We start from the raw sequence: 27,812 nt of genomic DNA, 5'->3' as shown, positions 1-27,812 counted from the left end.
CTACGACGTGAGGTCAAAGTTGGAACGTGACGCAAGCACGTAACACTGTGACGCACTAGTTGGAGAACGTAGCTTTAGAGGAAGCACTTTGTAAACAAGCTTGTTCTCATCCATTGTTTGTCTTAATCTTTTACAATTAATTAACATTAAGTCTTCTAACCCGAAAGAACATAAGTACGCGAATAATCTTGTTTAACATCAGGTGAATTAATGAACCTGGAGCTTAACTACAAGCTGTAGTTAGCTGTTAGTTATGGTGAAGCTAGCATGGTAGCTGCTGGTTGCTATGGATGCGTTCAGTATCGTTGAGGATGAAGTGGCTCTGGAGGGTCTGGACGGGATAACCATCTCCTCTCTGTGGATCCGACTAGAAGATAGGAAGCCCAAGTTTCCCCTCAAGCTCGACGACTCCACCAAGGAGCTCCTCTGGAGGTATCTGATCAGCAACACCGACCTGAAGGTCTATCAACTCCCGAAGGAGAGAGATGACGTGCTGCTGTTAGACAGGTCAGTGGGTCGCTATGGTTATTAAGATCATCCACACACCTGCTGTACACACTGTAGTGGGACTTTCTTCCAGAGAAACACACTCAAAACACACTCAGTTGGCAGTATATGAGGTGCATTCAGCTAAAATTAAGTCAGTCTAATAGAGTGGTTCCCAAACTTTTCACATCAAGGACCCCTAAAGATGAGATGAGATGAGATGAGATGAGATAAGATAGAACTTTATTAATCCCGAAGGAAATTCTTGTGCCAGAGAATTGCTCAAAAATACAACAAAATTACAACAAGTTCAAGTGTATAAAATAAAAAAAGTACTTTTTCTAGCACCAGTGCCTAATAGAATAACAATTAAATAAGATACATTTAGTAAAATGAGTAAATAAGATAAGATAAGTAAAATAAAAAAGGTAAAGTAAGCTAACAAACAGAAAAATAACTAATATTGCACATGTTGGACATTAATATTGCAAACAATGAACAGTGATATTGCACATGTGAATGTAAAAAGTAGTATTGCACATGATATTGATGTTATATTTGTACTCAGTGTCCGGTGTTTTCAGCACACTAAACTGACACACATTAGACCACTGACTTTTAGATGCTGGTATTACAGAAAGTGTATGAAACCCATGACCAAAATAGTCATACATTCTGTCATTGTGTTACTTATGGATGGAGTTATAGTGAAACTCAAGATTCCCCTTTTTGCTGGGACCCCCCTCAAGGACCTATGGGGGACCCCACTTTGAAAACCACTGGTTTAAGATAAGATAAGATAACGTAAGATAAGATAAGATAAGATATTCCTTTATTAGTCCCGCAGTGCGGAAATTTGCAGTGTACAGCAGCAAAGGGGATAGTGCAAAAGACAAGATGCATCATCTAACACAGTAAAAAAAAAAAAAAGAGCTAAACAAAGTATAACAAAATATGCACCTCTACACACAACAAACAGCAATATCCGTCTGAGAATAACTAATAATAATTAATGTTGAATATGAATAATGCTGTGGGATTATTCCTTATTTCATGGGCTATTTGGGGATTTCTAATTTATTATTACATACTTGTATAAAAAAAGAAAAAACTACTGATTTGGAGGTTGTTTACCATGGCAACAGTCAAAGTTTTGACGCTTCGAAGCATTCAGGTCAGCCCTAAAAAAAGCCTTAAAAAAAATGACTAATTGACTAAAAGAATCTTAGTCGACTAAGACCAAAAGGAACGATTAGTCAACTAATCGACTAAAACGTGAAAGCCCTAGAAGAAACAGATTAAGAAAGGGTTTTAAATCCCAACATCAGTCGTCAACCTCACTAATGCTCATGTGCAAATCCCTAAAGCCAGGTTAACAAATCTTGTGGGAAAAGAGTTTTTTTGTGCTATTTTTCATAAACTTCATTTTGCACTCTTGAAGTGAGGTAACAAGGAACATTATGTAAAAAGTTTTTGATATACGTATATATAATATTTTTCTTCATTAGAGAGTTCAAAGTCAAGTTTAAGAAAGACATCAAGTAATTTGTAGGACGTTGTGTATGTTCCAGTTGCCTCTTTGTTTTATAGTTTTGTTGCCCAGATGTAGAGTTTGTGTTTCCATGCATATGTGTGTTTTCAGGTTTAAAGACATCGACCCAGAAACAGGCATTGAAACAACACAGAAGTTTTGTGACACACGGAAAGACGTCTACCCGATCCAAATTATTCTAGAAAACAAGAGTGGGATACAGGGCTCATGTGCACTCTTCAAAGAGAGGACAGACATCACTAAGCATGTCCGCTCCAAATCCTTCACCCCAGTAATCAGCTTGAAGGAGGCTTTGGAAAGGTTAGTAGAGTTTCATTGGTAGTATGTAAACACACATTCACATTATTTTTCAATTCAAAATTAAGACATACAAATATCTAAGCTTAGACCACAAAAGTTATTCAGTTAATTACATTTTAGAAAAGTTTATTGCAACTGTTCATTTGTCTCATTCCCCCCTTCTCTCTAACCCTTAACTCCTCAGATATGGCCGAAAGCTTGTTGTTGTGGCGTCTCAGACGCTGCGATTCAAGACCCTGATTGGTGTCGAGAGCGATCCTGATTTGAAACTGAACGACGACTCTTACTGTGTGTTGGAACGAGTGGGCCGAGCTCGATGGCAAGGAGAGCTCCAGAGAGATTTGCACGGATGCTCTTTCAAGTACGCGTACACACTCATTTATCACGGCGTCGTTGCTGCTCCGTGTTTCCTCTGTGTCACGAGCTGCGGTTCAGATATTCACTGTGTAACAGCCAGTCTTCTGTTTCAACAGGATCGATGCTCGAAAGTTGCACTACATGAGGAAGTCTCTTGTCAAATATGGACTCATCAGCATGCAGTCTCACGTCACTCGAGTGAATTCAGGACAACAACAACACTCCATTCTTCTGCTGCTCAAACGCTTCCATGTAAACAGGTCTGTTTATGGTGTCTGTGTGTCAACACTGTCCTACTGTTGTGCACATAGAGAGAAGTGATTGGTTGAATAACCTGCTATTGTCCATCCATCCATCCATCTTCAACCGCTTATCCGGGATCGGGTCGCGGGGGCAACAGCTCCAGCAAGGGACCCCAAACTTCCCTTTCCCGGGCCACATTAACCAGCTCTGACTGGGGGATCCCGAGGCGTTCCCAGGCCAGAGTAGAGATATAATCTCTCCACCTAGTCCTGGGTCTTCCCCGTGGTCTCCTCCCAGCTGGTCGTGCCTGGAACACCTCCCAAGGGAGGCGCCCAGGAGGCATCCGTGCTAGATGCCCGAACCACCTCAACTGGCTCCTTTCGACGCAAAGGAGCAAGGACTCTACTCCGAGTCCCTCACGGATGACTGAGCTTCTTACCCTATCTCTAAGGGAGACGCCAGCCACCCTCCTGAGGAAACCCATTTCGGCCGCTTGCACCCGCGACCTCGTTCTTTCGGTCATGACCCAACCCTCATGACCATAGGTGAGAGTAGGAACGAAGATTGAACGGTAGATCGAGAGCTTTGCCTTCCGGCTCAGCTCTCTTTTCGTCACAACGGTGCGGTAAAGCGAATGCAATACCGCCCCTGCTGCTCCGATTCTCCGACCAATCTCACGTTCCATCGTCCCCTCACTCGCGAACAAGACCCCGAGATACTTAAACTCCTTCACTTGGGGTAAGGACTCATTCCCTAACCTGCTATTGTAATCTGTCTAATTTGTGTACAGTGAAGTCTCGGGCTGGGTATCAAACCTCAATAGCGCCACCATCATGTTTATGACCAAATACTTGCAAAACTAAAAACATTCCCATCAGCCTCAGCTACTTTCTGTTTAGTACTATTTAGAAAATGTCTGCATCCTAATACGCTATACTGAGATGGTGAACATACTGTACTAAGCATGCCAACACAAGCATTTAGTTTAAATCAATTGTATGGTGGTGCGATTCGATATCTTCTTTACTTATTCAGTGTTTATTCAAATAAAAGTCTTGCTACTTTTAGATTTTTTTAGGCAATCTTCATGCATGGCTGCTGCTGCAATATTTAACATTTAAGAACGATAGCTTCTTTTGTCAAATAAAACAAAGGGTTCTCTAGAGAAACATGTTTATATACGTCAAAGTAAGGTTTCCAAAATGTATCCTTTTTGTATTGGTACCAGTGGGCAACCTCCGGGTCTGAGAAGTGAAGTCAATGCTGAAATGCCTTAAACTTGCATTCGTTCTAATAGCCAGCAGGAGGCGACTCCTCTGGTTGCAAAAAGAAGTCTGATTGTATAGAAGTCTATGAGAAAATGACCCTACTTCTCACTTGATTTAATACCTCAGTAAACATTGTAAACATGAGTTTATGGTCTCAATCACTAGTTTCAAGTCTTCTTCAATACAGCATGATGTTCATTTAGTAAATTATGGTCCCATTTAGAGTCAAATAGACCATAAATGCTTTATGTTTTAGGGCGTGGCTACCTTGTGGTTGACAGGTCGCTACCACGGCGTTGTCCGTTCTGGTAGTTGTCCGTGTTTTCGTCTTACAACTTTAACCCTTTCACCGTGTGTTTTCTGTTTATGAGAGTTAATTATAACATTTTGGTCACCTAAAAATGTCTCAATCAGCGTTTGTACTCGTATCACTTCTGGTTGCAAAAAACTAAGACGGCAAAGTCTAAAATGCCAACTCAAGGCTTCAAAACAGCAGTCCACAAACCAATGGATAACGTCACGATGACTACGTCCACTTCTTATATACAGTCTATGATTGATAGCAAAATTCAGGCACTAGCATGGAAATATTTCAAAACAGTACACAGCAATAGAGACACAAAGCAAACAGCTGTACATTACAGAATTGGACAAAAGGGAAGCTGCTTCTTGGATAAAATTAATGACTAGACTCATCATCAGTGCTTCATTTTTAAGAAATGATGAAAAGATGAAATCATGTCCCCTTCTCATCTGAGTTCACTTGAGAGAAAAGAGTCAACTTGTCTTCAGCTGAATGCGTCTTTTCTCCACCACAGACATGCTAACCAAGTCTTTGCAATACTGAAAATGTTCAGAAGGAGCAAAGCCAATGTTTGTGCTTTTACAAATGTAGTTTTAAGATTTAGGAGCACCTTTATCTGTATCCTCTGTCACTTCTTGTCTTTGTTTCTGTCCTGGAGAAACTCCTCTTAACCCCCTCTGCTGTTTCAGGAGGTCTAAGTATGACCTACTGATGGAGTACGTGTCCAACCTCCTCCAGCAGTCGCCTGGTCAGTTCGCCACTCTGCTCACACTCAAAGAACAACTCAGTGTGAGTATCTCCCTGTGAGCTTCTGTTGGTCTGTGTGTGTGTTCGCCTTTCTGTTTGTGGTAATAACTGTGTGTGTATTCTTGCAGAATGTGGATGACCGTACTTTTAAGCGCGTATTTCAATACATGCGAACTGCCAAGGTGGTTGAGTACTGCCAGTACCCTCTGGAGGACTTGGATCCCGGCGCCGGGCCCTGCACCAACAAAAAAGGTAAATGTGCCTCTGAAGCACCAGTGCTTATGCATATAGTTACATACATGTTTGTATAGACGTATGTATTTAGATATGTTTATATTCGGATGTATTTGAGTGTTTACGTCGCCTATATTTTCACATATGTATGAAAATATTCAATTTACTGTAATTTAAAACAAAGAAACGCACATTTGCAAAGCTGAAACCTGTGATTTTTTTTGGCATTTTTACTTGAAAAGTTACTTAAATTCTTAACTTCATTAAAAAAGTTGCAGATCACTTTCTGTTGTTTGAATAATCAATTAATCAGGTGATAGATTCAGCTCTACTTTGGTGCACAGAACATGCCAGCTGCTCTGCTGTACAACAAAAAGTATGTTTGGCATAGGTGTAGTCTAATATGAGATATGACAAAAAGTTCATAAAAATCACAAGTTTTGTGACAGAAATATGAGTTACTAAAGGAATATTTTAAAATAATGTTATTATTATTTATGTTATGCATAAAAAATTAAATGATGAGCACAAAAGTTCATTCCTTGATATGAAAATAATATCTTGACAAAAAAATATATTATTTAAAGGTCCACTTACTAGCTTATGAAAAAGCTGGTTTAAGGTTTTTCTTTTTCTCACAAATTTAAAAGATACTAAAATCACTGCAAACACACATTTAACTGATGTATATTATACATTTGTGGTGATTATTTGTGGCATTATTCACCACATTTCTAACAAATGTGCTTCATCATTTCACTTTTTTTTGTTCTCCAGGGAATAAAGTGACCGTTCGCTGTGTGAAACTGTTGAAGCCGTACACGAGGAAGGGCGTTGCTGACGATGACGACGATGAGGACGAGGATGATGAAGATGACTCTGGAGGGAGAAGAAGAGCTCTCCTTTCAGAGGGGCGAATCATGGAGAACGATGTCCTGTCGCAGGCCTATCACATTGGTTCGTTTCAACGCTGTCCTGGAAAACAGATCTCGGGGATTTATTGTGTCAGGCAACTATTTTGGCAAGGCTTCATGTTGTTATATAAGACTCTCCACTGCTGTCCTCATGTAGTTGGACACATTTTCTTTTGTTATTTTGCAAACAAGTATTTGCTATGTAAAGATATAGAGAAGTAATGTCCACCTGAGCAGAGAACAAAGTCGCTCTCCCCCTGTGTGTGTTGTAATCAGAGCATTTCTGCGCTTTGTTGACATAGCCAGGCCGGCCGTGTGAATGATGAAAAACCATGAAGCCTGAAAAGTGCTACTCATAGTCCCCCCAGTTTGTAAAGACTAGATTAGGACAATGAGAAGGCTTCTGTTCACCCTCAGATCAATGCTGAAAGTCAGCCCTTTACCCTCAAATCCATTGTTTCTATTCAGATCCAATGTTCAAGAGGACAGAGACGACGCAACACAGACATGCCAAGAAATTATTGACTGCGCCATAATTCTCTAAAAATAACGTACTTTGCAGATTCCTCTATTTTTAATTCTTGCCTGTGTTTTTGTTGTTGTAATGCAGTGTTGTCCTGTGGTACAAAGGGAATCCCCCAGCGTAGTATCGGGTTAAGGATGAACGTCGGTAAGCTGGAATCTCGTATGATCTGCCGAAGGCTGGAGAGGGACGGTGTGATAAAGGTAAGACCTACTCTGTTAATACAACATTTCCCAGATAGAGACATCTGCCATTTTGCCACCAAAATGAATTTGCTCCCTACAAAAATAACTTTTTTGTATGTATTACCTCTTCTGTTCAAAAACTGCTTCAAAATGCAGTGAAGTCTAAACCACTGAAGTCTGTTAGAATAGTTAATGTGCAGATAGAGAGATTGAAACATGTCTTATGTAATGGGAAGTTAGTTTGTGAATGCAGTCATGTTGGCAGTACACTCACAATTGTTGGATGTGTTTGTTTGGGCTTGCCGCCCACGTGACCTCCACCAGAGGTCAACCATTACAAAGAAAACCTTTCCTCTGCGATGAACACCACACTGCTCTTCTGCTTCAACACTGGTTGAATCAATGAAAGATTGTTCGGCGTCAGATAAAGTGTTCGTTTGAGTGGAAAATGGTGTTTGTTTGCTTTGGTAACTTGTATTAGATTGTATTATATTGTAAAGTGTTTTGCCCCTCCATAGATGAGGTGGACAAAATATAGGAAACACTCTCGTTTTATAATGTGGTCCAGTACAACCCAAAAATTTACCAGAGAACTGAGTAGTTTATACAAAAATAGAGAATTTTAATGAAATGCAGTTTTTAATTCAGAGTTATTTTATTCCATATTGTGTTAAATTGTAAAGATGTTTCCATTTTTCTGGTCACACATTTTAATGTGTGCGATGTCTTTCAACCTGCAGGGATTCATGGTGGACGAGGGTCGGCAGAGGACGACAAAATTCATCAGCCATACGTGGGTATCTATAAACGAGTGTAGATTTCTAAATTCTCACTTTAACACTACATCATATTAAAAGATGTTGTTTTGCTCACTTGTCTTGACAGGTGTGTTGGTGTGAGCAATCAACTCCAGCTGTTTGCCAAGGAGCAGGAACGGCAGAAGCTTCTCTACTCTTCTGCACCACAGATATCAGACGCTGCACCTCCCACCCCTAAAACACCATCAACCTCTAAGAAAACGGCAAAAGCTCGTGCAGGAAAGAAGATCCGAAAAGCAGGCGGAGGAGGAGACAAGGATGCAGAGGAGGCCGGGCAGATGTGTGGTGATGAAGAGGTGAATACAGCAAATGAAGGGTTGGATGGAGAGGGAGGAAAGTCAGGAGCAAAAAGAAAGACGAAAAGCAGTGTGAAGACTAATCAGACACAACCTGAGATCCCCATCGTACAACCTACACCAGCTGAATGTGAGTACTCATTGAACTATTGCACATTTCACAATAGATAATACTTAAAAAGGACAGCCAACAGAAAAGGAAACCAAAATTCACATCCTGACTGTGACCTGTGATAACCAAAGTATTGGTTTAACCTCTTCCTCTCCTTTCGGGCGCCAGGCTCCCTCAGGCGACTTTACTTGTTTCGGAGGCGGTAGCAGGCTCAGTTTTAGAGCTAGAGTGAATGTACTGCTATCATATGAACCTAGAAAAATCTGAGAAATCCATTTGTGCTAGCATGTCGGGAAGAACGCTAAATAACGCCATGTAGTTAGGCTAAATTTTGGCGAGGAAAAGCTGACATGGCCATTTTCAAAGGGGTCCCTTGACCTCTGACCTAAAGATATTAAATTAAAATGGGTTCTATGGGATAATCACAGCCTCATGAAATTTTACAGCCACAAACTACAGATTTGGAGCATTCAGAGGATGGATGGCTTTCCTAGGTAGATTGACAATAAGAGGGTTTCTGAGCAGTTTACACAACAGAAGTGCTCGCCATCCAGTCACCGAAAAATGAAATTCTTGCAGAAATCTCCAAAATCTCCATTTGATCCCAAATCACAGCCTGGCTTTTTCTATGGTGTTCCTCAAGGTCTTGGTGTCATAATGTGGTATTTTCGAGGGATTATCGGTCATTTTTTATCAATTCTCAAGTGGTACATTTTTTTTTAAATTTAGCACCAAATCTGTGTAACAAATGGTATTGAAGAAGCTATCTTGCTTGTGGTGGCGTTAGTTCATAAAACATCTGATGTGGTGCACATTTAAACACAGGATCCAGGGAGCCGTTCCAACAATTTATTAAAGTCAAGGTGTGAAGTTGGATGGCAGTTGGTGGATGATTTTTTCTATTAAGAAAAGACATTAACAGATGATATTATAAATCTCATAAATATAATACAGATTACAATTAATAAATAAGTTCATTTTAACTTACATCTTTATGCATCCACAATCTGGAATTTGCCTTTTCTCCTTCACATATTAAACTCAGGTATCTAACGTAACACAAAACAATCTGTTAACTTTCAAACAATATATATCTCATTTCAACCAAATAAATTATAAAGGCACAAAAGCCACATTAAACTCACATCACTCCCTCTTTGTTCTGCCTGGAATTGTTTGGAGGGAAAAGGGAGGGTTCAGGCCTGGAGGGCGGACTTATACAACCTAGGGGGAGTGGTTTAATCAAGAGTGGCATTCTATACCATGCCTGCAGGTGGGTTAGAGACTTGTGATTTAACAGGTATCAACCCAAAAAATTGCTTATGAGACATAATAGAAAATGGGAATGGCCATCATATACTTCTATCATAATGGTCTAAGCCCTTATACACGTTCACAATTTATTTTAATTTATTTATTATTTATTTCTGATTTATGACTAGAACAACTTGATGTACACCACTTCTATGTGACATCTACTGTTGACCTGCTATCTCCCCCTAATGACCCTGAATCCCCCTAAAAAATACAAAAACGGGTTTATTTATTACAGTTAGAGTTCTTTATGTTGTCCCACTTCTCTAATTTCTGTCATCACTCAGGTGAAACTCCAGCCAGCAGCAAATCCACGTCCAGCATGACACCTGAGTCAGCATCCACTCCCAGAGCAGGTAATTTGCAGAAATGGGCCTCAACACACTTCACTTCATCTACACTCCAGCAACAGACAAACTTTAAAGGAAAAATAATGTTTTCATTTTGTTCTCCGTCTCGCTGTCGACAGTACAAACTGAGAATTAGCTAATCTTAAACCTTAACTGATTTTGTTTGCCATTTTGGGGCAGCGGAAAGAGTCGTCACTCCTAAGTGTGTTTCCTTTGTTCTGTTCAATCATATTTAATCCAGACTGTCTCTTCTATCAGAACAAGCTGGAGGTGAGGAGGAAGAATCCAACTCAAGTCCTGCCAGCACTTTGCTTCAGAGTGAGGCGTTGGATGAACCCAATAGCCCAACGGACAACAACATTGTGGTTGTTAAAGATGTTTGCAAGCCGGTCAGTCTGATGGATTGCTTTCAGTGTTGTTGTTTTTCACTGTTTTGTTCCAGCTGTTTGAGATCAATAGATGAGTGTTATAATTAACGGTTCAATCCGTCTCCCTCAGGCCCCGCCGCGTAAAAAGTCCAGATGGTATGTGGAGAGGTCTCATGAGACGTACCGCCTGTTGAGGAGGAGGAACCTGATCATTGAAGCGGTCCAGAACCTCAGAATCATCGAGGGTCTTTTCCCGTCAGTTTGCCTTAAATGTTATCAGTTACAGGGATAGTTTGGGTGTTTTGAAGTGGGGTTGTTCGAGCTACTTAACCATAGTCCGTGTATTACCTACAGTAGACGTTTGGTGACATTTGGAGAAACAGACAGGAGTACCAGCACGGGAGCAAAGCAATGTACTGCTGTGGACGGGGGTGTCAGCAAAACGTATTTTAACCACCTAAAAGAAAGGCTACCTAAAAAAAAAATATAAGTTTAAGTGTACTCTATATTTTGAATATTTTCACTGCTTTACCTTCCCGTCAGACAGCCCTTACTGATGGAGAACTGAAGCCGTTATCTGTGCTCTCTTCAAAGCCACCAGACTCCTTTGACAAAAACAGTAATTTTACATCGCAGAATACGGGAGTTGCTGGTTTACCGCTGCCTCGATCATTAGTTAGTTTGTTTGTGTTACTGCGTGACCTTTTGGTGTTTTAAAGGGTTAGTTCGGATTCACCAAAGTCACAAAATAACACAAACATACTAACCAATTGAGGTAGCAGTAGACCAGTAGTTCGTGTTTTGCGAGGTAAAATTATTTTCAAATTCATTATTAATTTTTTTCAAAGGAATCTGGTGGCTTTGAAGAGAACATAGATGGATGTAACAGCTTCATTAGCCCATCGGAAAGGACTCTGACAGCAAGATAAAACGGTGAAAATATTCTAAATATAGCATACACTTAAACTGATAACGATTTTTTTTAGGTCTAAAATACATTTTGCTGATCCCCGGCAGTACAATGCTTTGCTCCTGTGCTGGTACTCCTGTCTGTTTCTCCAAACTGGGGCCGTGCCGACCGCCATCTACTGTAGGTAATACACTGACTATAGATAAGTACCTCATACGACCCCACTTCAAAACACCTGAACTATCCCTTTAATTTCAAAGCATTTTATCACAGTAAGAGAGGGAAGTAAAATGTCAACGTGCCGTCTGTCTCCAGGCTACAGAAGATAATCAATGATGACGAGAAGCAGGACGGAGTCAGCTCAAAGTGTTGCAGGAAGACTATTCTACGTCTCGTCGACAGTCTGTCTAGAGAAGGCATACTGAAGGTTTACAAGACCACCATCATACAGGACGGGATCACCAAGAATGTAAATGCACACGTCACACCTTGGTGGTTAATTATATTTACAAGCCTGTAGTCATTTGGAAGTTGTTTGCTCTTTGATCGCATCCACTGCAAATAAAACTACTGACAACACATAATATAGGGCTATTACATCTTTTATAGTGACGGCCTCTTACAGTCTTGTTTATCAAATGAGTTATGAAGGGTGCTTTCACACCTGTAGTTGGGTTCATTTGGTCTGGACCAAGGGGAAAAAATGATACATTATTGCATTTTAGTTCAACATTGATACAATATTGAGGGAATCAAAATTTAGATAAAAACAAAAAAAGATAAATAGCAGTGTGTGGAGAGGAGATGGAGCAGAAAGCGCAGCTGGTACCCGTGTACCGATTGGGCAGAAAATGAGTACTGAAACTGTCAGTATCAATATGTATCGTTAATTCGATATATTTTTGACAACACTACTAGAAAAGAGATACTAACGCTGTCTGATGGTCTTCTTCTTGCAGCTTGAGATGGTCGTTCATCCGTCCATTCAGCCCAACGATGAAATGGTGAACCGAATCATTGAACAGGTCCGCTTCAGAATCTCCAGCTCCTACACAGCTGTACGGTGAGTACAAACCAAATACTCTAAAATACGTCAGTGAGGAATACGGTATGTCTGATTTTCCCAAACTGCGTGATTCTTTTGACTATACTTGATTTTGTCAGTTTTCAGTGCTCTGCCTCAATCCTGATTAATAATTAGTCTTTATTATCGAGCATGTCTTGTATCTTGTCTCCTGATCAAGCCTCTGTTCAGCTGTCTTCTGTCAAAACCAGCTTTTTCCAGTTACGACTTTTAGCCGAGGTGAAGACTACTGTAATTCTTTGTATGTGGGTTTAGAACAGTCGTGTCTTCGCCGGCTGCAGTTAGTGCAAAATGCAGCTGGTTGTCTTCTGACTGGAAAAAGAAAACATGATCACATATCACCAGTTCTGGCCTCCCTCCACTGGCTTCCTGTCCGTTTCAGGATTGATTTTAAGATTTTATCGCTTGTTTTTAAGGTTTTAAATGGCACCACCTTATCTAGCAGAACTATTGCACCTTCATACTCCAGTTAGAGCACTGAGGTCAACCAATCAGATGCTACCTGGATGTCCCCAGAACTAGACTCAAAAACAGGGACGACCGAGCTTTTGCAGTGACCGCCCCTAATCTCTGGAACAGCTTACCTTTTCATATTAAAACATTTCAGTCGCTGCTGAAGATCCACTTCTCCTCGCCGGCGTTTGATTAAGTTGAGCTTGACACCTTGAGTTTTTAAATGTGCTATACAAATAAAGTTTGACTTGACTTGACTTTGGTCTTCCTCTCTGTCCCTCAGTCTGCAGCACGCTGAAGAGAAAGCCAGAGAACACGAGGATATGACCGGCAGCCCTTCTAAAGGCCTGAAGAGAGAGAAGAGCAAATCTGACGAGTTCAAGCCCACAACAGGTTCTGTTTCACAGTATGCTAGAAGAGCTGTAAAATGGGAGGACATACTTTGGTCTCACAGCAATATGAAATAGATAATAGAGAGAGAATTATGACCTGTTTAACTTCCTATCGCTAGCTCTAAGCAGCTTATAATACATCATTAAAACTACGGATGCCAAGATTTTTAAATAATTAAAATCATTTGAATTGTGTGTTTTTATGCAAATAACCACTATATATATATGACAATAGCAAAGTACAGTACATTACAGTAGTGTGTACAGTACCCTCCCACCCCCGAAAAACAGGGCTCTCCCAGAAGCTACGGTGTAATTCAAACACTGTAATTTACCATGCGTATAATGTTTTTCATGTAAAATATGCCGAACATTGAATGACATCAGATCTAAATGTTTTTTCTTCATTTAGTGCATAGATTTCAAAAGTGGCAGATACAATTTCTGAGTGGCAGGCAAAAAATAATACTTACCTACCACAGTGGCAGGCAGTGAAAAAGTTAATTTCAGACCCTGCCTCTAAATCTTTGTCCACCATTCATTGTTTTGTTCTTTGTCTTATAGTCCGGGGATTGGGGAAGACCTTTGGCTTCCAGCCTAAGATGCATCGCCTGCGTCTCGTTCATAACTTCCTCTGGTACCTGATATACGGACACCCGAACAGACACAACTCCACCGACTCCCACTCGACCAGTCAAACGCCAGCAGACCTACACAGCTCTGATCCCGACGCCAAACACGTGAAAGACTCCACAAACACAAACGGACAAACGCAGTCGTCTGAAAAAGATGCCTCCGGCTCTGCGGACCAACAAACTGCAGATTCTGCATTGTCTAACTTGGATGTGACATTATCATCAAGTGATGAAGAGGAGGAGCTGAAAGAGAAGTCGACACCTCGTCGCTTTCAGTCTGACTGGAAAGGTGAGAGAGCATCCTGTGTGGGAACTCTACTGTAGTAAAATGTTTGTGTCTATTTTAAATGAGCCGCCCATTTCGTTTCTTATAACTCCGTCAAAACCAATGCATGAGTTCTGCATACTGTTTTATATTTACGTTCATGTACATACGCATATTGCAGTTATTTTAATTATTTGGACACTTAAAGGGTAGGAGAGTTTTTCCCAACTAACCACCTTGATGTTTCTGTAATCTTCTCCCCGTCTCTGATAGTGTACGCTCATGAAGAGTCATGGAAGAAATTCGTGCCTCCTGTCCGTGTACACAAGGAGTTTGGCAGCGGCTGGGCGATGGTCGGCGACCTGCTCCTCTGCCTTCCTCTCTCCATCTTCATTCAGGTCATACAGATCAATTACAAGGTGAGAAAACTATGTTTGTCCTGTTTTTCTTAAAAGGATGTTATACAGTTCATCTCACTTACCTTCTGTGAACTGTGGGGAAAAATATTTTCTCTTATGGTGAGCTGATCCTCATCTGTGCCAGATATTCTGTAGTGGTTATAAATACTCGTCTATCCTCTTTCAAATCAGATCAGATATACAAGATACACACCGACTTCAATCTGCTTTTTCAGTTGAAGTAGTGGAGAAGAGGAATTACATATCCACAAACATCAGAGACTCAGGAAGCTTTGCAGTGTTTAAAACTAAAGTCAGCACAAAAGTGTCACCGCCAATGATTGCCTTGTATTTATTGTATTTATCATACTGATTCTATTTATTATCTCACACTGATGGACTTTTATGTATTGTGTTGTTTTATGTAGTGTTTCTGTTCTTCTGTCGTTTTTTTTGTCTACCTGCCCAGGGACAAAAGATGTAAATAAACTACTAGCTAACTCTGGTGCAATTACTTTTAACTGAGCGCTGCAAAAATAAGAAACAAAATAGATAATTAATAAACTGTTTCCTTGCAGTGTCGAGTGAATTCACTGTAACTTAAGTTGAGCACTTTTTGTCACTGCAACTAAAGAAATTCACAAAGTCAACCTTAAACTACTGTAGTCTGATACAACATTACTGCAATAAATCCTTCATGAAATTGATCATTTTCAGCTTTTGTTTAAACTGTTTTAGAGGTGTTGATTCAACTTTATGATGATTTTGGAAGTTGTAGTTTGTTCTGCTGTTAAACTGTATTGAGATGAGATTGGGACAAAATAATAGGCATATAGGTGGACTTGATAAATTGAATGTAGATTGCCTCATAAGTTGTACATTTGGACATTTATGAGAACTTGTTGATTTCTTATAGTACAGCTTGCAACACATTAAAGACACATTCAGTACATAAAAACATATTTGCTGACTTGTGTCGACAGGTGGAAGGACTGGAGGATTATCTCAACGACCCTGTGAAGCAACACCATCTTATCAGATCGCTGCCCGCCAGAATGAGAAGACAGCTGCTCTTTAAACGGTGACTTTCTTTCTTTCTTTCTTTCTTTCTTTCTTCCTTTCTTGCGCTCTTTCTGTAAAGCATCATAACTGTTGAATCTAAATGGAGTATTTTTGGGTTCTTTACGTCAGGAAATACATCTTCTCATTTCACGAGAACCTGCAGAAGTTGACCTACATGGGTCTGATGCAGTTTGGTCCTGTGGAGAAGTTCAAGGAGAAAGATCAGGTACACAGCAACCACATCACAGAGAGAAAAGAGCTTCATCATCTGACTGCTGCTCTGATCCACTCAGAAAACACAGAATTTAATTTATCGTTTGCATCAAAATAGAAAAATATCATCATAAAGTTTGAAAGAAGGACAGAAGACAAATGTTATCCCTGATTTTACATGCTAAATTTAACATTTTTAAGCATTTACAGCATCTTTTTTCCCCTTTTTAATACATAAGTAGAGCAGCTATACAAACATACAGTACAAGTAACATGCACACATCATTTACTGGAGTAAAAAACAATTTAATGGGCACTTCACCACAAAGCACAGGGGCTATCAGTATCTGTAGATTTAGCTATGAATGAATTGGGAGTATTAACAGCATGTGTTTTAAATAAAGCATCAAAGTTACATCAGGGAAAAGAGGTTTATTACTTGGTCAAACTTAAGTAAATTCTATTTTCATGTGTCTCATATTTGTTCTCCACATCTGCACTAATCCAGGTGTTTCTGTACTTGAGGCGCAATGCCACCATTGTTGACACCGTCAGCGCTGAGCCTCACTACTGGCTGGTCACAGAGTCACCTGACAAACCATTTGAGAGGCGCCAGTACACATTGAACACCGCTGAAGACGTAGAAAACTACTGGTTTGACCTGATGTGTGTCTGCCTCAATACACCACTGGGTACATGAACACACTCAGACAAAAGCAGAATTACACAGCACTGGCAACCATATGGAAAATTATAATGTTCACTTTTTTAAGTTGTGCCCTCCTCTCTTTGTTTGCATTTTTTAGGGGTAATCCGCAATAAGAGAAACGCAGATGCAGAATTTGATCCTTCCTTTGTGCATGAACGCAACGTGTTTGTGGGACTGGCATACCTGCTAAAGTAAGTGGAGTCACTCTGCCTGTTCTTCTTCTCTTTTTATAAGGTAACTCAAAGAAGCTGAAATTTAAAATTCAAAATTCAAAACAAAAGTACAAATAGAGTTCGTCACCAGTGTGTTAAAGTAGCCCTGATGTATATGTGTATCAGGGGCTCTCGTGAAATGTGTGACGACGGCTCAATACCAGGAGACGGTAAAGGAGCAGCAGGTCTGGACTCTGAGTTCTTTGCTCATCTTAAACGCAACTGGTTGTGGACAAATCACCTTCTCAAGGTCAAAACGGTATGTAACAGTATGTATGTGCATGTAGTGAATAGACAGAGACAATATTGAATGTGGTCTAATGTTTGTCCTCATGTATCTGTTTTGTGTTTTAGATCCCGAGTGGTTTAGAGGCGGCGGAGAATAAAATCCGACTAAAGAGCCTGCTGAGTAGAAATGCTCTCAGGATTGCACTTAAAGCTGGTGAGTTGCTGCTTGAAACATAATGAATATATTCATTTAGAATGATCCCAGTCACTTCCACACAGTGAGGCGTACAGCTTATTAATTAAAGATTGGTATCGGATCGGTACTCGGTATCGGCCGATACCCAAAGCCCAGGTATCAGTATCGGTATTGGTACTGAAAAAGTCGGATGTGTGCTTCCCTACTTATGTTGGAGCTTTTAGGGTCTTACTCCCTCTGCTTCATGTTTACTAGCACACTGTCACAGAGCTCCTACTCATCAATAATATACTTTTTATACATCTGTGTGTAACAGGAGGAACTACTACACCTCGATATCTGACTGCCAAGCGATCACTGATGACAGAAACTATTGAGGTATGAGTTCAATCAATTTGATTTTATTATTATTTCATTATCTTTGTATAGACCTAGTTGCCAGTTTATTAGTTAGACAATACAAATCAAGTGAAAGGTAGGAATAATGTTTTATTTCTCTGTAGGGTCCTTTCCATAATGCTGTTAGACACTTATATTACCAATTTGAGTGTTATCATTGGCAAAAACAAGCACTTTTAGTGGATGTAAAATGACGGTGAGGAGTTGCCCTGAGTGATTACATCAGAAATTGTTGTCCTCATTAGTCACCTAGACACAAAAACATGGAAACATAGGGTCCAGGTTGAAAAAAAATTACGTTACCCTTTAAACTCAGTAGGCTTCTTGTTGATATGTGTAGTATTAACCTATTACAGATGATGATGGCAACGTTACTGGAGCTATTTCCACTGAAGATATCATTTTCAAAATGCTTCATTCACAGTTAAACCACAAACAGGTTCAGGATGCAAACAATACAAACTGTTGTTGTGTGTTTGTAACCAGGTGGATTTTGAGCCCGCTTCCAGAAACCAGAAGGTGGTCGGAGGAAAGAAACAGAAGAGGAAGAGAAGCAAAAAGGAGGTTGTCAAGGCCCCACGCAAGAAGAAGAAAGGTACAACATGAGCTTAAAAATGGACTAAAGATGGACAGCTGACAGACTGTGCACCTGTCTGATTGTGTGTTTTTTTTGTATTTCTTTGTGTATTTAAAGAGCCAAAGAAACGCACCCCTGCTCACGACGAGGCGGACCACCGAGCTTTGAAAATGATGACCCGACAGAGAGTTTGCTGGTCTATACAGGAAGACTCTCTGATGATGCTCTGCAGCGTGGCCGCACATCTGCTCAACAGCAAGGTACACACAAATACATGAAGTGGTGTCTAATATGGTGATCCCCAACCTATTCGTGGGCGTATGTCTAGTGAGTATGGCCAATTAAACCAGAGTGTTTTTTTTGAGGGGGGGGTATTTGAATAATTTTTAGAGGTCAAATTATCAAGTAATTCAAAAACAAATACCGAGGCTTTCACACTGAGATTTGAGGCACATACGATACGTTAATATTCACTGTCAGTGTAATAAATCACTAAATGATGCTTGTGACAGTGACTAGCATGGCTAGTTACCGTTAGTTTGAGTGTGAGGCTGCTGCAGTAATACAGTTACACATTAACGTTGTAGCAGCATCAGACTGTCGTCTCCAACTGAATCTCAGCCTATAGGAGAAGAATAGTTGTCTATTAACAGGCTGGTTATTCACAAACAACACTTAGCCGAACGTGATTCAATCAAATATGTATAGAAGTCCGGATAAACAATATCCCGCCACTGTGTTGGACGGCGGGAAGACTGAAAGGACATGACGGCTTTCAACCATAATTTATGAAGTTATCGCAAACACTCAGGTTCGGGCAAGGTCGCAAAATAATTATTAGACATGTGTATAAAACAAACGTTTGTATAACAAGAGATGAATGCGATACAAACTTGTCAAAATTACAATCCAAACACACGTGTTGATGTCTATGGGATCTACGGTTTTCTTTCCCCCAAAAGGGGGCGCGGCCTTGACTTTTTGCGAAGTACCCGTATGTGCCAGTCTGATGTATATATTGTTATCGAGATATGAAAGATTTTGGTCATATCGCCCAGCCCTAGTCTTAAATTATGAGCAGTGGTTTGTACTTGTTTGGATCAAAACATCACAGCGTATTGTTAATGTGTTGCAGTTAAAAAGGCCATTCGTACCGTACTGTGTGGTGAGAGACCTGCTCCACGCAGAGTTTGAGATAGCGATGGATAAAACATCCGTCGCTGTCGGGCGTCGCACACGATACATCCTCAAAAATCCTCAGACGCTTCTGAACTACAGGTAGGTGCACGTAATAAAAACACCTGCATTTATACATTATATTCCACATAAACCTGAAGTTGTATTCATCAACTGTGTGTTGCAGGATCTGTCTGGCTGAGGTGTACCAGGACAAACCTCTGATGAGTCTGTTGGAGGAGAAGAAGCCTGCTGATCCAGACAGTGCAGATGTGTGTTGTTTTGTTGGTGTTATTGTCGCTCTATTTTTGTTTCTAAAAGCTTGAAGTTGACTTATTATTAATTCTTATATGAACTTTCTGCCTGTGTTGTTTTAGGATTGTGGAAAATCGTTCTCTGAATATACGCGGCTGCTCAGACAGAAGTTCAGCTCTGTTCTTCTTGCTCGTGATATGATCATATCCGACTCAAAACAGCAGCTCTTCTCACGGTAAGAAGACGAGAAGGAGTTTTGACGTTCTGACTAGAAACCAGCGGTGATGGCCGCAACCAGAAGCTGAGTGTAGTTTGTAATGTAACGCTGCATATGTGTGTTGCAGGTTCAAGGTTTCGGCAATAGAACATGGAAACCGGGTGTCATCGACAGACACTCTCACCTGGTGAGGATTCAGTTAGATTTTCTTCTGCTGAATAAATTTGAATTGTTATGGTAGAAGTTAATTGTTTGTGTTTGTGTCTATTGCAGCACAGATGATATTCATGCCATAGTGTTGCATAACTTGATCCAGAGCACTCTGGCCATGACCAACTGTCAGATGAAGTCGTCTAGATCCTTTCAGGTACGGCCTTCTTTAATTCCTCTTGTTCATTAACCTCTTAAAAATCCGACGGCTTGCTGTGTCTTTCAGAGGGTTTAAAGCTAGACTGAAGATACTGATATCATATGAAACTAGAAACCCCTAGGGAATCCACTGGTACCTACCATGTCATTCTAGCTTTTTGGGGAAAAACAAAAAATAGATAAATAAATAACGCTCCAAACTTAAGTAAAATGTTGGCGAGGAAAAACTAGCTTGGCCATTTTCAAAAGGGCCCCTTGACCTTTGACCTCAAGACATGTGAATGAAAATTATGATTATGATAATCACATGCAGTTTTGGGCAAAAACATGCAGTTTTTTTTAATGCAGTATAATAGTGTTATTTTCGCCTATTCTAAAAATGGTATATTTGAATATTTCTGCATACAGGGGTCCCTAAACAGTCTGGAATTACATAAATTATAATTATTAATATCACTGTAAAGCTGAGACTCTTCTGGATCCAATGAGGCCAATTGTATTCATGTGTGATGATGTTAGTCTCCATAGTAGCCATTTCATATAGTGAGATCAATATTTTGAAACTTGACCTCACTGTATAAAATGACCTGTGGTGACCTCTAGGATAATCACAGCCTCATGAAGCTTTACAGCCACAAACTACAGACCTAGAGCATTCAGAGGATGGATGGCTTTCCTAGGTAGATTGACAATAAGGGGGTTTCTGAGCAGTTTTACAGAACTGAAGTGCTCGCTACCCAATCGCCAAAGATTCTGCAATTCTTGCAGAAATCTCCAAATGTCAAACGTTTTTGATACCAAATCACAGCATTGCTTTTCTATGGTGTTCCTCAAGGTCTTGGTGTCTTAATGTGGAATTAAGGAGGGATTAGAGCATGGGAATGGCCATCATATACTTCTATTATACTTATCATCATGTTCTAATGAGCCTTTCAAGAGCAGCACAATTTAAAAAAAGGTAAGAGACATAAAATACAAACTTAAGAACTGTAGTAACACTTCTTAAGTTTAGCCATTAAATAGAAATAAATAAGAAATTACACAAATTCTACACAGGTGGGTCTTAAGCTGCTTTTTAAAGGTGTCCATTTGTCCCCGTTTCCTTTTACCGTTCCACACTCGCAGATTCTAAACACACACAAACCTCTGATTATCATCTTTCTTCTTTCTCAGACCTTCCACATGTACAGTAAGTACAACCAGGAGCTGCTGTGCCAGGTGTTCATACAGTGCAGGAAGAGGGGTCTGGTCAACCGCCGGCGTATCAATCAGTTTGGGCCGAAGAAGAACCGAGCGCTGCCCATCCTGCCCATGTCCTACCAGCTGTCCCAGTCCTACTACAGGTATATTACTGTCAATACTCTCATTACTTGTATTAGTATTCTAGTATATATCATCTCTTTTACAAAACATACAAGGCCACAGTGTATCGTTGTAGCTTGCAAAGTACTGCTTATTTATTTTTAAGGGACCGTGTGCGGGACTAAATGTTATATTGATGTGTTGTGCCAGAGTTACTGTAGATTAGAGCTACTATTCATTTGCAGTCCTGTTATGCCATAAAATGTTCCAGAAATAATATTGAAACTAAATGTAAGCATTAATTAATTGATAAAAATGTGACATATATAGATATTTTTGTTTTAATTTCCTTCTTTATTTATTTACCTTTGTAATAATTCCCCTATTTATTTATTTATTGTAATTTCTTTTACATACATTTGAAAAATATATATATTTATTCATTTTTAAATGTATGTATTTATTTATTTATTTATATATTTTTATTTCCCTCCTCAATACCATGTGTTAGAAACACAAACATGAGTTCCCTAAAGGAACTTTTTAACTTCTGTTGTCGTTCCTGAGTTTAGTTTTGTGTGAATATTTGGTGAAAAAGTAAGTCTTCTAAAAAAAATTGACCACGCCTCTCTTACTCCTTCCTGACAGGTGTTTTTCGTGGCGTTTTCCTCACTCGCTGTGCACCGATTCCTTCCGCTTCTTGAGGAGTCTAATTAACAACAAGATGGAAGACGACCGACCCGTCACTGCGTTCTACCATGAAACCGAGAACAGGTCAGAGAACGGCGAGGATGTGATTGAGAAAAGAGCGGGGTCAGAGAGGACAAAAAAACAAAGCAAAAAGAAAGAAGACGGAGGAAGACCAGCAGTGAGTGAACCAGAGATACAACCAGAGAAGGAAAACAGTGAGTCCTCAAAGGAAGGAGAGAACGACCAAAGTAAAATGGAAGGAGAGGAGAAGCTGAAGGAGGTGAACGACGACAAGGCTGAGGCGACGAGCAAAGCGGATGAACAGAAAGACCCAGAAGATTGCCTCACAGCTGGTTGTGGTGAAGATCCATCCAGCAGAGAGCAGACTGACGATCACCTGCCCAAAGAAGAGCCACCAGAAGAGGCTGCTGCCTCAAACGCAGCAGCTCGAGCTCCAGAGGAGCCTCCAGATGTGTCGGACATGATGCGGTTCTCTATGGACTCTCCAGGTGGAGCCTGTGTGGTCTCTCTCGGCCTGATGTCTCTGGGCCTGCTGAGTGTCTACATGTCCATACCTAAACAGATGGTGGTGGTGGACAGCAACCTGGTGGACAACGATGTAGTCAAGAAGTGAGTTGTAATCTGTGTGCGAACATCACTACATGTTACTTTCTCTTTCTTCTTCTTCTTCTTCTTCTTCTTCTTCTTCTTCTTCTTCTTCTTCTTCTTCTTCTTCTTCTTCTCCTTCTCTTTCTCTTTCTCTTTCTCTTTCTCTTTCTCTTTCTCCTTCTCCTTCTCCTTCTCCTTCTCCTTCTCCTTCTCCTTCTCCTTCTCCTTCTCCTTCTCCTTCTCCTTCTCTTTCTCTTTCTCTTTCCCTTTCTCTTTCTCTTTCTCTTTCTATTTCTCTTTCTTCTTCTCCTTCTCCTTTTCCTTCTCTTTCTTTTTCTCTTTCTCTTTCTCTTTCTCTTTCTTCTTCTTCTTCTTCTTCTCCTTCTCCTTCTTTCTCTTTCTCTTTCTCTTTCTATTTCTGCTTCTTCTCCTCCTTCCCTTCCTTCTCCTCCTTCTCCTTGAAAGTTTTCAATGTGTGGAGTTGTTCATGTTGTTAAAAATATAATAATGTTGAGGTAAACTGGCTTTTCAGTATGGCAGCTCTGGAAGAAGAGGACGATGATGAAGAGGACGGTGAGGAGTTTGAGGGGAGAAAAAAACTAGAAGTGAAGGCACATCAGGCGTCTCACACCAACTACCTGATGATGCGCGGATACTGCTTTCCTGGAATAGGTAGAGTTTGAATTTTTTCACTCACTTACTTTTCTTAGATTATTGTTTTCTGCAGAGGTAATGTGTCCATTTGTCCCGCTTGTCTCTGGTGGATGGCAGAAAGTAAAGTTGGGTTTTTAGCAACATCATTTGAATCACTTTGCACTGGGTTAAAGAGAGTAGAAATTTAATTTAGCAACAATGAGTTTTTGTGTAATAGTACAAATGGTTTTAGTTTTTCATTTTCTCACAAGGACGATATTAAAACATATTAAAACATATTAAACAAGATAATCCCGTTTTTTTTGTAAGTTAATTTAAAGTGCACAATCACAAGTGTCTCAATACACTTTACATTTATAGTAAAAGACAACAGTAAATGTAAAACGTTTTGAAACAAGCTATTATTAAGCTCCATAGTTTATTTACAGGAACAAAACCCAAAATATTGAAACGTAAATTTGACTTGGATACAAACTTAGCCAAAAAAGTTTATAAAAAGTCTTTCATTTACAGATAAATATTTTTTCTGTATTTAGATTTAGAGCTCAGACGAATGGCGACTTAATTGATTAGTCCACTGGTTCCCAATCTGTGGGTCCAGATCCCCACTAGGGGTCGCCAAAGCTTCACCAGGGGACGCGAGGCCTTCTTGATTTTAAGGGGAGTCAAATTTTAAGAAATATCTATACATTTTGACGATTTCTGTGAAGAAAAGTAATAGATAGTTGGATTATTACTTAAGATATAAACTCAACAAAAGAGCTAATAGAACAATGGCCAAGCGTCAGGGAGAAGAAAACCCACACAATCCCTAAACATAACAGGGAAACTCATCTCTGGTGCTATATTCACAGGAAATAATCTGCTCATTCATCCCAATTTCTCGTTTCACACAAACTTCCTGTAGTTATTGCGTTCAATATTTGGGTTAATTTTACAGTTTATCAGTTGTTCTGTTCTATTATTGTTATGTGTTGACTATAATATGAAATATCCATAAAATGTCACTTAGTCAGCATCCTCAGTTTAAGGGGTCCCTTAAAGAAAAAGGTTGGGAACCACTGGATTATTCGATTAGTCAGTCGTTTATCAAGCAAAAATGCCAAACAATCTTCTGTTTTAGCTCCTTAAATGTGAAGATTTTGTGTGAACATTGTGATTTTGTTTCTAGTCAAAATCCGTAACCTCAACACCACTGATAACATCGTGGTGGAGTCGTGTATTATGAGGCTGCAACTACGCAACACACCTGCTCACAACGTGTTCAGCATGGACGGTAAGTATTAACAACGCATGTAAGACACGAACAAACTCTGTTTCATCTGCAGAAAGTGATACTTTATTTCCTTTTTTCTTCCTTTCTAGACTCTCCACCACTGGACTTGACTAAATGTGGTCCGTCCCTGCTGCCCTCCATCCTCACCTACTCCACCCGCTCCTCCTCATCCTCTCCAAACAGTGTGAAGGAGTGTGAGAGCCGTTTGGTTCAGCAAAGAGGATACACTCCTCAGGACATTGACGCGTGTGCTCAGCTCAGGAGGAGCTTAAATGCAGCTGGTGAGAATGGTTTGGATACACACGATCTCTACAAGACTCATCTACACCTGGAGGAGCCACGGTCTGGACGCACCAGGAGCCTGCAGCAATACATGAAGGTAAAATTCACGTACGGCTGTTCTGCAAAGTCAAAACACGGTATATTTGGTCAAAAACATGTCACGACATCTGTTTTACTATATATAATATATAAAAACATTATTATGCAATAGAAATATATAATTTCAGCGATAACAGCATGTAAAATGTACAGTAACTACAAAATATAGCTTAAAAACAAAGCAGTTACTGAGTGCTCTGCCAGAGAGAGACAGCTAAAGCAAGGGAGCTAAATCAAGTGAAAGCTAGCTGGGGAGATAACACCACAGATAGCCTTAGTTTAAGCTAAATTAACCTCTTCCCATTGACTGAATAAAAGAAGTGGACGTAGCCTCCAGGTCTGAAAAGTGAAGCCAATGCTGAAGTGCCTTAAACTTGCATTCTTTCTAACAGCCAGCAGGGGGCGACTCCTCTGGTTGCAAAAAGAAGTCTGATTGTATAGAAGTCTATGAGAAAATGAGCCTACTTCTCACTTTATTACCTCAGTAAACATTATAAACATGAGTTTATGGTCTCAATCGCTAGTTTCAAGTCTTCTTCAATACAGCATGATGTTCATTTAGTAAATGATGGTCCCATTTAGAGTCAAATAGACCATAAAGTAGGGTATGCTTTAGGACGTGGCGGAGGCGTAGCAATGCATATCCCTTTCCATCGCCACCCTCTTGTCCAATTATGGTCACTTCTGGCTTCACAAAAACAAGATGACGACGACCAATATGCCAAACTCAGGTTGTGTCTAGAAGGTAACCCCAAAAAAGCGAAAACTTCCAAAAACTCTTGCGAGACTCGCTGCCTAACAACCTATCCTAACTTTAACCATTTGAGGTCAATGCCTAACCTTAAAGGGAAACTACACCCATTTTCAAAATTCATTCATGTTACTCCTATGGTCAAAGACAGTCCAAAAGTATTAGCAAACATGAGCAACTCTCTGTCTAGTTACAGTCAATAGTCTATGATTGTACACTTGCTGTTTACTGACGGGTTTAGTGAACGATCAGTTTCCCTGTTTCTACTTCTTCTGTTCGTCTGCCTGATCTTTAATTTTCCCATTTTGCTGCAGGAGTTACAAGAAGAAGGCCAGGTGTTAAAAGTCGGGAGTTTGGGCGTCCGTTGGGTGCTCATGCAGCACGCCGATCCGTGGCTGCTGACCGTAAACACCAAGCAATGGTCCCAGTCACGCTTCACATCTGACAGACTCCCCTTTTTGGAGAAAGATCACAACATCCCCTTCATGCGCAAGAGACCCAGGCGAGATGTCCGACCCGGGGCCGGGGAACCGCCAGCCAAAAAATCGTCTATGGACAAACAAGAAGGCGAGGAAAGACGGGACGTAGAGGGGTTGCCGAGTGATGTAACAAGAGAGAAACTGAATGAAGAAGAGCAGCTGGAAAAGCAGAAAGAGAGGGAAGGTGAGGGAAGTGGAGACAAATTGTTGAACTTGGAAGGGGAGGGAGGAAAGCCGATGCAGCCGGAAGAGGAAAGAGAGCAGGAGGCAGGGCAGGAGGCAGGGCAGGAGGCAGGGCAGGAGGCAGGGCAGGAGGCAGGGCAGGAGACAGGGCAGGAGGCAGGGCAGGAGACAGGGCAGGAGGCAGGGCAGGAGGCAGGGCAGGAGGCAGGGCAGGAGGCAGGGCAGGAGACAGGGCAGGAGACAGGGCAGGAGGCAGGGCAGGAGACAGGGCAGGAGACAGGGCAGGAGACCCTGAAAAGGAGACTTCGTAGATGCAGAGCGGACAGTAGAGACGATGAAAGAGAGGAAGAAGCGTGCTCTCCATCAACAGCTGATAATGAGTAAGTGCAGATTATGACTAATCGTCTAATTGCAGTTAATCATGTACTTCCCTTTCCTGTGTGTCATCTCTTTCACCAACCTCTAATCCACACAGTGTGAACGTGAGTTTCATCAGCCGGCCGTGGCGCATGGTCGACGGCAATCTGAACCGGCAGGTGTGTAAAGGCATGCTGGAGGCCATTCTGTACCACATCATGCACCGACCCGGACTCACGCAGCAGACGCTGGTGGAACATTACCAAAATGTGTTGCAGCCAATGGCGGTGCTGGAGCTGGTGCAGGTAAACAGAAATACTCCCGCATACATAAGCTCACCTGGGTATCAGCTGATAAATTCGTCTCCAGTTTTTATTCATAAGTGATTTACATATGAACATTTTACACTAACAGTAGGTTCTCTTATGGCTGATACATTACCCTTTACCCCCGTCTCTTCCACAGGCGCTCATGGACATGGGCTGTGTGACGAAGAAAACTCTGGTTAAAGCTCCTAAACCCTCGCTGTTCGCCCGCCGCTCTGTGTACCAGACAAGCAGCGAGACCAAAGCGAAGATTGAGGAACCAGACGCGGTGTATTACGAGCCCACCATCAGCTGCTGCCTGCGGCTCGGCCAGATGTTACCCAACGAACGTCACTGGAACTACTGCCTCCCGTGAAAGTAATCATGGACCTTACCTGCTATCACGTTGGGTACATCATGAGGCTTTTCAAGTTTAATTTTACAAAATGTTTCATGTCATCAGGTTCTTTGACAGATTTCACTTCTGGTTTTACAGAACAAGGATGTATTTTTTTTTTTTTGTCATTTTTTGTCTTTGAATTAAAATGAATAAGTCTGTGTTCCTTTTTTGTATGCTGAATAGCTTTGAAATTATTAATAAAAGTGTATTACATTACATTCCTGACTTATATTTGTTAGATCTGGGACGATATGCTCATCTCTCGATTCGATTCTATCACGATACTTGGGGGCCGATTTGATCT

At 40.7% G+C, this 27,812-nt stretch overlaps 1 protein-coding gene and 1 long non-coding RNA gene across 2 annotated transcripts; one reads left to right on the top strand and one right to left on the bottom strand.

Moving 5' to 3' along the window:
* The first annotated feature begins 45 nt into the window (after window positions 1-45).
* LOC119485451 (general transcription factor 3C polypeptide 1) lies at window positions 46-27,726 on the top strand. Its single transcript, XM_037765077.1, has 40 exons — window positions 46-507; window positions 2,129-2,338; window positions 2,523-2,699; window positions 2,812-2,955; window positions 5,200-5,299; window positions 5,386-5,509; window positions 6,269-6,448; window positions 7,016-7,131; window positions 7,854-7,906; window positions 7,999-8,357; window positions 9,941-10,009; window positions 10,262-10,392; window positions 10,502-10,626; window positions 11,597-11,750; window positions 12,241-12,344; window positions 13,102-13,211; window positions 13,775-14,134; window positions 14,384-14,529; window positions 15,492-15,589; window positions 15,700-15,796; window positions 16,292-16,475; window positions 16,590-16,683; window positions 16,831-16,963; window positions 17,059-17,146; window positions 17,445-17,506; window positions 18,014-18,122; window positions 18,222-18,364; window positions 19,240-19,382; window positions 19,468-19,552; window positions 19,658-19,770; window positions 19,880-19,939; window positions 20,026-20,119; window positions 21,295-21,464; window positions 22,072-22,743; window positions 23,255-23,394; window positions 24,548-24,652; window positions 24,742-25,031; window positions 26,099-26,826; window positions 26,922-27,108; window positions 27,269-27,726. The coding sequence occupies exons 1-40, from the start codon at window positions 287-289 to the stop codon at window positions 27,482-27,484; spliced, it is 6,894 nt and encodes a 2,297-aa protein (XP_037621005.1). The 5' UTR covers window positions 46-286; the 3' UTR covers window positions 27,485-27,726.
* Window positions 9,175-9,487, bottom strand: LOC119485458. Its single transcript, XR_005206273.1, has 2 exons — window positions 9,328-9,487; window positions 9,175-9,238 (listed from the first exon to the last, which is right to left on the bottom strand). It is a non-coding gene; the product is annotated as an uncharacterized LOC119485458 (long non-coding RNA).
* Window positions 27,727-27,812: the final 86 nt, after the last annotated feature.

The sequence above is a fragment of the Sebastes umbrosus genome, chromosome 3, assembly GCF_015220745.1.
Source record: "Sebastes umbrosus isolate fSebUmb1 chromosome 3, fSebUmb1.pri, whole genome shotgun sequence".
Lineage (NCBI taxonomy): Eukaryota > Metazoa > Chordata > Actinopteri > Perciformes > Sebastidae > Sebastes > Sebastes umbrosus.
This window is presented reverse-complemented; position numbering and strand designations above follow the sequence as displayed.

Excerpts from the sequence above, each read along its gene's own strand:
- LOC119485451 (XM_037765077.1), top strand. The coding sequence starts at position 287 with ATGGATGCGTTCAGTATCGTTGAGGATGAAGTGGCTCTGGAGGGTCTG. Across the intron at positions 16,684-16,830 it reads GGACTGGCATACCTGCTAAA|GGGCTCTCGTGAAATGTGTG; the intron begins GTAAGTGGAGTC and ends TATGTGTATCAG. Across the intron at positions 17,507-18,013 it reads TGATGACAGAAACTATTGAG|GTGGATTTTGAGCCCGCTTC; the intron begins GTATGAGTTCAA and ends GTTTGTAACCAG.